The sequence below is a fragment of the Hakea prostrata genome, chromosome 10 (assembly GCF_041222555.1).
Source record: "Hakea prostrata isolate BN-2017 chromosome 10, UWA_Hpros_2, whole genome shotgun sequence".
NCBI lineage: Eukaryota > Viridiplantae > Streptophyta > Magnoliopsida > Proteales > Proteaceae > Hakea > Hakea prostrata.
In genome coordinates, this window is record NC_142609.1 from 10,939,978 (window position 1) to 10,950,421 (window position 10,444).

The following is a 10,444-nucleotide window of genomic DNA, read 5'->3' on the forward strand; positions in this document are numbered from 1 at the left end:
GTTTAGGTTTAATTTTTTATGTAATGCAATTCAAGTTCAAGCTTCAAGTTCAAGTTTCAATTTTTTAAGATTCGTTTTTCTTTGGGTCTAGCAATTGCAGATTTAGATCATTCTAGATCTAGATCTGGTTATTACGGTTGGTTGAGATTCGAATCGTTTGTTCAATTCGCAAGTAAGTAACCTTCTTTATTAATCTTCTCTCCTCCCTCCATTCCCGCTTCTATCTACCCCTCCATATTCTTAATTTCGATTTACTTTCAGCATTATTTATTGTTCTCCCTTCCCCTGGATCCTTGATCAGATATGCCTACAGTCGTGCCTCTCTTTGGTTAAGGCTTCCTTTTCCTTTTATTGCTTTGTTATTTACTTTCTGCCTATTCATTCATCATCTCGGACCACATAACTGGAGCAAGCCTACAGTCGTGCCTCTGCTTCTAGTGACGGGTGGTGTTGCATCTGTATTTTAGCTCTGAACTAAATTTTACTGACTGCTTTAACATACTAACTGTTTTTACTTTTTTTTTCCCTTTTTATATTTATTGTTCGCATTTTTTTTCCTGTCTTTTATTTATGCATTGATTGTGTTTAATTTATTTTTCGTTTCAATTTGATTGCACTAGACGTATAGATTAGGATCGTTTAGTTTAGTTAATTAGTTAACAAAAATTGAATCATTCCACTCTCGCATTACTATTAAGAAGTTGAATTATAAGTGGCATATCTCCTTGAGATCGACCCGTTAACTACACGATACCGTGCGCTTGCGGTTACTTTTAAAATTCACAGACAAAATACATAGCAAAAAGAAATAAATCATGATTGCAAATCATGTAGAGAGTGTCACATACCTTGGATTTATGATTTGGCACTTGATAGAATAGTTATACAATAATGAAATGTCTTCCATTTGAGGTCAATTGGCTCTTCAGTATGTTGCTTCATCAACCTCACAATGGGAATGTGACGCCCTCACTAGATAAAGAGGGGGACAAACAGAAGGGAGGAAGAATCAAGGGTGTTAGAATTCACATTTGATATATCCATTTAAGAAAGCAAAAAAATAGAAGACTGGGAGTAGGGGATAGGGGAGATGTGAAGAAGGGTACCGATCAAAGGAAATTACCATGAACCAAGTGATAACATCTTCAAGGGATCAATGGTAGAAATCTTTTGCGAGTGTTTTGAGTACCGCAAGAATGGCATCAGAAAATACTTCCAACTTCACATCTTTAAATTTAAGAGATGTCAACAATATTCAAAGGAACCAATATTAACCATTTATCCCTAAAGGTTAGGGTAGGGTATGGCAAGTGAAAATCCTTATTCCCGTACCTTGATGTGGGTAAATCAGTAAGCCCTAATGCAAGTTTTAAATATGAGTCAGATAGGTGAAAAGGGTATAGACTAGGAGAGAAGAAAACTATTTTCATAGGTACACAAATGAGGAGGCAGATTTACCACTTAGACATAAAAGTAGAGAAGTGGGATTCCCATCTTATGAGCCTTTCAGCTTTTGAAAAATTCTGATCATTGTCACTCGAATATCTTAGATCCTAAAACTTTCTTTATTGCAATTACCCAATAATGATCCATGCACCAAGGCTAGCATATGACAACAAACAAAGAAAAGAGATGTGAGAACTTATAACAAGGGGATAAGGTAAACTTGAAAAATAGATTAAAACAACTGTGGAATATAGATATTTACCAAAATGTAGAATTAAAACCCAACATTGGGAGGGAGTGGCTAGGCTTCCACATGTTTTGACCAGCATGGATTACCTCTTCAACAAGTAACAATTCGGAAGCAATAACATGTTTGAAAAACAGAAATGTTAGTTAGTAATACATTGTCAAAGACACTCAACGGCAACACTTTAGGTTTTATGTGTACAAACTAAATAACAAACCACTAGCCACAAACCCTATTAGATGCGCTGGTTCCATTCCTAGACCTTGAACGCACTCAAGATAGGGTTTTATAGGTAGGACCAATGAAATCAGCCTCCAAGAACTATATAAGCAATTTTAAAACATGAAATTTAGGATGAAAGTGGTCAATGTGGACATAATTGGTCTCCAAGCACCTTATCTTCAAGTGAATCATGCCCATGGAGAAACAAAGCATCGTTGGGCATCGATTATGACAATGTGTGTAAAAAGTCCAAGGTTGCCATGACAACCCAACTAATTGACCAATACAGACATTCCCAAAGGAGTTCCATGAAGAGAGCATCAAAGCCCTACAAGGAAAACTTTTGGATTACATAATAATAAGGAATAGAGTTTTTAAGTTTCAAGTAGAGAGTATCAACATACCCTAAGCTTATGATTTGGCCTTTGGAAGAGTGCTTATAAAAAATGCCCTGCCTTGAGGGTCATTTAACTCTGCAACTTGGTGCTTCAATTCCACAATGTTCCTTTTGCCATGCTCTCCCTACATAAAGAGGTGGGGAAGGGGGGGGGGGTAATGGTGTTTATTTAGCATTCTTTTTATAAATACAATCAATTGCAAAGCCAAGAAAAAAAAAATTTTAAAAAAAATTTAAAATAAAAAAAGAAGAAAAAAGAAGAAGAAGAATGGCACAGAGGGAGGGAATAATGATGCAATATTCTAGCAAGCAATTTACCGTGAGTTCGAAAAAAAAAACACTACCATTTATCTAACATATCACACAAAAGCTTACCTCTAAGCTATAATGGAGCAATGTCACTATTGTGTCAATGTCCCCCTTCAATACCATACTCATGAATAAAATATATATCATGATTTCTATTGCATCCTCTGTTCACCTTTAATGGAAAAATAAAAATCACTATGTTGTTTAAAGTGGAAACTTCAATTATTCAAACCTATAAGATGCTGAAAAACAAATGCAAATATATTCTTGAAAACTAGATTGAAATTAAATAGTGTAAATTGGTAGAAAGTTGACCTTGAGTGCTAATTTTGAGAGTAGTCTCAAATGAATTTCTTTAATTCTCATTAGTCGAATGACTCTTCAACATCATTTAGGTCACCTATAGTAATAGATTGAAAATGCTCCACAAGTGTTGGTCGAAAAAAAAGTAGCTCTTTTGATACTTGATGCATAGTTGGACGAGATCGTGGGTTGCTGCATAAGCATGCAATCGCTATTCTCACAATAGAAATAAGATGCCTTGCAATATTCTGACTCAGTGGAAAAATGAGGCGTGAGTCTAATATGTCCCGTAATAGTATCTTTTGACCAACTGGTGATGTTAAAGAAGAGATGAGTTCCATTGGATGACTTCCCATAATTATTTCCAAGGCCACGACTCCAAAACTATATACGTCACACTTATCAGTTAATATCATGGTGTAAGCAAGCTCTACAAGAGAAAAAAGAAAATGCCTTAGTGAAAATGTATAAACAAGACAACAAATAATTTACAGTAGAAACAATAATTACTATGCATTTTAAATTTTATATGTGAAAGAAAATGGTCTAGGTATTGAAATAGCCTCCCAACAAAAATTGTTGAGGTAAGGCTCCGTAGGAAAACTTCCCCCCTCTACCTGAACTTTGTTTGTGGAGAAACCTTTGGTACGGGTTTGCCATTTTTAAAGAGAATGATCTAGAGATAACAGTTGATAATTAATGCTCAAATTTTTAGTGATTTACTCTTTGTTAGTCCATATTTAAGAAGTCCAGCCCACTTTATATTTTTAATGTTTTTTATATATTTTTTTTCTTCTTTCACAAATATGTTTTATTTCTTTTCAACTTTTTCTTCCTTCTCATACAAAACCCATTAAATATAATTATATGTATTTATTCTTTATTTCTTCATCCCAATTTTATCAAAATCGATTAAACATGATAATATGAATATTTTTACTTCCACTAAAGAAGAAATGAAAATATGAATAAAAAAATCCAAACAAAAAATTCACACATAAGAGGAGGAAGTTAAAAAAAAATGCTTCGAATCAAGTTCAATATATTTCTATGAACAAGGAAATAAAGAAAACAAAAACTATAAATAAATAAAAAAATTGCTTTAATAGATTAAAGTGGTAAAAATAAAGAGTAATTGGGCATATAAATTATTAAGGAAAAAGAGAGGTAATAGTTTAATTTTGGGATAATTACTGTTGTTCCCTTGTACTTTGATTTTATTACTACTTTATCCCCTGTACTTTTTAAATTTATTATTCCAACCTTTAACTTTGTCTACAATTACTAATGCCCCCTATCGTTAAGCTCCGTTAGTTTACTGATGATGTGGCATCTATATATTTTTTCAAAATCTCAAAAATAACCTTGCAATTATCTTTCTACTTATTTGCTCATTTTTCAAGTTATAATACTATCCTTAAAATTAACTTTAATTTCACTTAAAAAAAAAAAAAACCAACGAATAAATGAAAGATGTGATTTTTTTTCTCTAAAAGGAATTCACGAAATAAAGGAAATATGTAATTAAATAAAACTTAAAATAGAAACTAAAAATATTAAGAAATATCAAATTTAATTCAAAGCTGAAAATTGAAAATCACCTAATATATGTTGACCATTATGTATGTTACTAAATTTTCTATCAATTAGATCTTATATGCTAATTTGTTTGTAAAACTTCCATCATGGTGATTATGAAAAATTTAAGTGGAATGTGAAAGTTTCAACAATCATAAGTATGTGGTCCCCCAAATCCAAAACTAATTCTAAAATACAAGATTTTATGGATATAATTGACATGCAATATAATTTCTATAAATGAGGGTAATGCCATATTTTTTACTTCTTAATTTTAAGGGCAAAATAGACATTTCATATTTGATGTTAACCGTCACTTAACACCGTTAGAAATGAGGGGGGCAATAGTAATTTCACAAAGAAGGGGGTTTGATTAGTAATAAAACCATAAGTATAAGGGGGCAATAGTAATTATCCCTTTAATTTTCCTTTTCTTCTTTTTTGTTAGGTTATGACGTTCTTCTTGGCCAGTTTATGCGCGCTTCGACTACATCATTAGGGTAGGTTTTATATATAATTTAAATATACTATCAAGAATAATCGAACCCCAGTGTCTGCATTAAGAGGATTGATTGTTGCCAATGCCGCCCAATGGGCCAACTCTTTGGCGGTTAGTTAAATTTTTTTGCAAAGCTTTACTTCATATATTAATAAGTAACCTTGAGATTTATTATGCTTCAAATTGGAGTCAATCCAATAGATTCTATGCCAAAAACATGTGACTCATGGAGACCTCTCTATGTCATTGAAAGAAATTTGTTCCTAATATTCAATCATTTCAGTATATTATCCATGATTTTCATAGGTAAAACATTATTTCTCTATTGTCATGGTAACAAATTTTATTATGAGTCAAAATACAATTTCAAAAAACAAAAAAGGATTACTTAACTAATCCACATAATTAATGGCTCCATTTAACAAGCCATTTGGCAAAAATTAGAACATGCTTCGGGACCACCTATAAATTCTTGTATTTTAAAAAGGATAAAGATTGTGATTAAGTTATCTTAGTGCTTATTACTGTAGAAGATTTTAGCTTAAATGTCTTTATCTCTACAACTATAAGATTTAGATTTTTTTTATTTTTTTAATTTTTGATAAACATGGTTTTATGCATAGAAGAAATTACGATGACAACAACACATTTTGGATCAACATGGTAAAAGTCATATCTCATGGTATGAGGATTCTACTAACCGTTCAAGACTTAGCTCTATTAAATTTCTAAAATATACTTATGATATTAAGTGATTCATAAAATTCTAGAGCTTTAGCCTTTCAAAAACAATATAATTTTGTAACTTATTTAAAATTAATAAATATAACAGCTTTAGGGATATTTATTTTCTATCCAAAAATTAAAGAGAAAAATAATTTATAAAATATAATAGGGTAGATCACGAAATGTGGAAGGGCGTTTTTTATTTTTTATTTATTATTATTATTATTTTTTGTTTGTTTTAATGTTTCTAATATTTTTTTAAAAAAATTCACCAAGAAACTTGAGATATCATTTAAAATTTTTTCTATTAAATCACTTAATCAAACATAACAATTGTACCCATCCTAATTTAACAGTTATCTATTCAATAAGCTTTAAGAACTTATCAAGAAGTATAAGCATCATAACATATAAATTACAACATGACAATTCAAAAATAATAGGATCAAAATAAACTAAAATATAACTTTTAACAAATTTTTAATGATTATACATTAAAATTCCTAAAATTTAAATAGGATGTATGAGATTTAAAAACATATATTTTCTATTTTATCCATATCACTTAAGTTTTTTTTTTCTTTTTTTCTATTAAATCACTTAATCAAACATAACATTTATACACATCCTAATTTATATAATGCATTAATTCAATAAAAAATAATTTAACGGTTATTCAGTCAAGAAACATTAAGAACTTATCAAGTAGTATAAACTTCATAACATAAAATACAATAACAATTCTAAAATAATTAGGTTCAAAATAAACTAAAATATACTTTTATAAAGAATTTAATGATTCTACATTAGAATTCTTAAAACTTAAATAGGATGTTTGACATTTAAAAACATATATGTTCTCTTTTATCCATATTCATATACAGGTATTTCAATAGCCCAATTCAATAAGCACTACATCTTAAATATCATACTAAAAATGAAGAAGGCCTATACAAATTACAATAAAAGTATCATAAAAAGTAAATGTAAAATTAAATACCTGGAGCAATATATCCATGAGTTCCTTTAAGTGACGTCCAATTGGATGAGTCTGCGTTTAAGAGTCTGGCAATACCAAAATCGGATACACGAGCCTCAAGTTCCAAGTCTAGCAATATATTTTTGCTTGAAATATCCCGATGAATTATTGGTGGAGTACAATCATGATGCAAATAGGACAAAGCATTTGTAATACTTTCAATGACGTTTACTCTTTTCAGCCAATCCAACTCCATTGCTGTTGCTTCATTGCTCAAGATATGTGCCAAACTTCCTTTTTCCATGTACTCATAAATAAGAAACATGTATCGTGGATGTGAACAAAACCCGTAAAGTTTGATAATGTTTCGGTGCCTAATGTTTGTTAACACACGCATCTCATTTTCAAAGCTTTCATCAATTATCACATTGCCTTCCAATGGATGAAACTTTTTCAAGGCTACCACATGACCTGTAGGTAGGACTGCTCTGTAAATACTCCCATAAGTTCCAGTTCCAACACAATATTTGATGTCAAAATTCTCTGTAGCTTGGATTATGTCATCATAAGCAATATTACCATCAAAATTCCATATTGACAATATATTGCCGTGATTTCTTCTTGTTGCTTCTCCTTTTCTTTTTTGATTACCTTTCTTCAAGAAGAAAACGACAGCAATAATTGCAAATGCAAGGATTGCTATTCCTATCAAAGAACCAATGATGGATATGGAGATTTTATGTCTATTTTTTCTATATCCTTCATTTACACTAGATCGATTGCAAGGAAAAAGACCTTGATATTCACCACATAACCCTTTGTTGTTACTAAATGTTTGTGGTGAAGCAGCATGTTGGAACACCTTGTTATTAGGAACTTCACCATTCAATTGATTATAAGACAAATCAAGAGATACCAAGCTAACCATGTCTTCAAGAGAAGGGGATATTGATCCTATGATAATATTGTGGGATAAATTTAAAACTTCCAACATTTTCAGCTTTGCAAGTTCTGTTGGTATTGTTCCTCCTAATGAGTTATGGCTAAGATCCAGCTGAAGTTGTAGGGATACTAGATCACCAATTTGAGATGGAATACTTCCTCTCAGTGAGTTGCAACCTAAACTTAATGAGATTAGTTTGGAGCATTGACCAAGTTGTGCTGGGATTGATCCGATTAGCTGATTTGATGATATATCTAGAACCTCTAGATTGATTAATTTGCCAATTTCAACTGGTATATGCCCTAAAATTTGATTCTCATTTAAATTCAAATTGACCAATTTGGATAAGTTACCAAGTTCCTTTGGTATCTCGCCAACAAGTTTATTGAAAGAAAGGTCAAGTCGTCCAAGTTTAGTTAATTGACCAATCTCAACTGGTATCTTTCCACTGATATTGTTTCCAGAAATCTTTAGCACTGACAAATTCTTGCATTCTCCCCAATTTGCTGACAGCTCCCCATAGAGCTTGTTGTGACTCATATCAATGTAGTTAAGATGCGGGTGTACACCAAAACTACTATTTATATTTCCAAAAAATTGGTTGTCATCAAGTCTAACTCTCCTTAGACTTGTACAATTTCTCAAGTCTGGAATAGGACCCAAGAGATTATTGTTTGTGACTGAGAATAGTTGAAGTGATCCTCCTTGACATATTTGTTTTGGTAAGCTTCCAGATAAGAAGTTGTCAAACAAGCCGATCACTACAAAGGAAGCTTGGCTGCCTAAGTCTTCTGGAATTGGACCAGATAATTGATTCTCAAACAAGTAGAGCATCTCTAGTCTACTTAGATTAGCTAGAGAATGAGGGATTGGACCAATGAGATTGTTTTTGGAGAGCGCCAATCCAATCAGATTTTTCATACCTCCAATTTCTAAAGGAATTGGACTAGATAATTGATTATCATACAAGTAGAGACCCTCTAGTCTACTCAAATTAGCCAAAGAACGAGGAATTGGACCAATGAGTTTGTTTATGGAGAGGTCCAAGTTAATCAGATTTTTCATATCTCCGATTTCTAGAGGAAATGGACCAGATAATTGATTATCATACAAGTAGAGAGTCTCTAGTCTACTCAAATTAGCCAGAGAATGAGGAATTGGACCAATGAGTTTGTTTGAGTGGAGTGACAAGTCAATCAGATTTTTCATATTTCCAATTTCTGGAGAAATTGGACCAGATAATTGATTTTCAAACAAGTAGAGATTCTCTATTCTACTCAAATTAGCCAAGGAATGAGGAATTGGACCAATGAGCTTGTTTCTGGAGAGTGTCAAGTCAATTAGATTTTTCAAATCTCCAATTTCTGAAGGAATTGGACCAGATAATTGATTCTTATACAAGTAGAGAGTCTCTAGTCTAGTCAAATTAGCCAGAGAATGAGGAATTGGACCAATGAGTTTGTTTTTGTAGAGTCCCAAGTCAATCAGATTTGTCATATCTCCAATTTTTGGAGGAATTGGACCAGATAATTGATTATCATACAAGTAGAGTCTCTCTAGTCTACGCAAATTAGCCAGAGAATGAGGCAGAATGCCAAAAAGGCTATTGTTGGAGAGGTCGAGGTGGGTGAGTTTGGTGAGATTACCAATGCTCAAGGGTATGGATCCTGTGAGTTCATTGATAGTAAGATTGAGATGGAGGAGATCAGGAAAGGAAGAAAAGGTGAAATTGTGAAGCGTACCTTGCAGCTGCATTTGGAAAAGGTTAATCTCAACCACGCTTCCAACGTTGTTGCAAGTTATGCCAAACCAATTGCACGCTGATGACGAGGAAGTGAGGTTCCAAGAACCGAGAGCAGCAATAGAGTAGTTTTGAAGGGTTCCTTTCCATTTGAGGAGAGCCTCAGCCTCAGCCTTGACTTGGGTTGACGACTGAACATAATAAGATGTGTCACTTCTCGCAGAAAATGCAGATGAAGAGAAGAGGAGGAGAAGGCAAATAAGAAATGCTGTTATGAGAGTTGGGAAGAAGAATAACAAGGATGGAGTAGTACTAGTATTGGAGTTATGAGCCATTTGTAACTTCCACTGTGGTTTGCAGTTTGGTAGTGTGGTATTAGGCAGCTTCAAGTGAGTAATTTATAGAAAAATTAGCTTAGGCCTATAGTACTCACAATCGAAGAGGGGTCTTGGATTGAATTGCACATTGCACATTGCACATTGCACATTGCAGTGGGTCATCTTCTTCTACTGCTCCGCCTCCTACGTTCTCTTTATTCATTTGGGCTTCAATTCTTCCACGTCTCCAGCGGTAGCTTTTAAAAGCAATAGCTATCGCTTTTAGTAATGGTGCAAAAAGTGGTATGAACATAACCTGCCATTCTTGTTGGTTCTTCACTTTCAATTTTATTACCATTTTTAAGTTGTACCTCCTAAAAGTAGTGTCATTTCAAAAGAATTTAAAATATTAAATTGTTTTTATCTTTTTATTACTTCATGCAAATCATGTTGTCGACAATTTTTTGTTCATTGTTAGTGGTAAAGTTAGGTACTTTATTGAAAGTGGTATGAACGTAACCTGCCATTCTAGTTGGTGGACTTCAAGTCGTCTGCCCAAGTGGACGCCAGAGAGAGAGAGAGAAAAACTGAAAGGTAAGTCCATGGTGAGATATGTTGTGTATGAATTAGACGAAGTCCATGCCCAAGTCATTCACTCTTGCTTTACCAACAACACAACTTTTAAGCTGCCGTTGGAGACGGGAAGAAGATTTCTAAGCAAACAAAACCCAATAAAA

General features: G+C 32.8%; 1 protein-coding gene across 1 annotated transcript; it reads right to left on the bottom strand.

Annotated features, from left to right (window-relative positions):
• Window positions 1-2,986: 2,986 nt before the first annotated feature.
• On the bottom strand, window positions 2,987-9,725 carry LOC149001892 (uncharacterized). Its single transcript, XM_089138607.1, has 3 exons — window positions 9,233-9,725; window positions 6,728-9,085; window positions 2,987-3,354 (listed from the first exon to the last, which is right to left on the bottom strand). The coding sequence occupies exons 1-3, from the start codon at window positions 9,723-9,725 to the stop codon at window positions 2,987-2,989; spliced, it is 3,219 nt and encodes a 1,072-aa protein (XP_088994733.1).
• Window positions 9,726-10,444: the final 719 nt, after the last annotated feature.

Coding starts and splice junctions, on each gene's coding strand:
- LOC149001892 (XM_089138607.1), bottom strand. CDS start 9,725: ATGGCTCATAACTCCAATACTAGTACTACTCCATCCTTGTTATTCTTC. Junction 9,086..9,232: donor CCTTTTTGGCATTCTGCCTC/ATTCTCTGGCTA, acceptor CAATTCCTCATT/CTCTGGCTAATTTGACTAGA. Junction 3,355..6,727: donor TCATGGATATATTGCTCCAG/GTATTTAATTTT, acceptor TTTCTCTTGTAG/AGCTTGCTTACACCATGATA.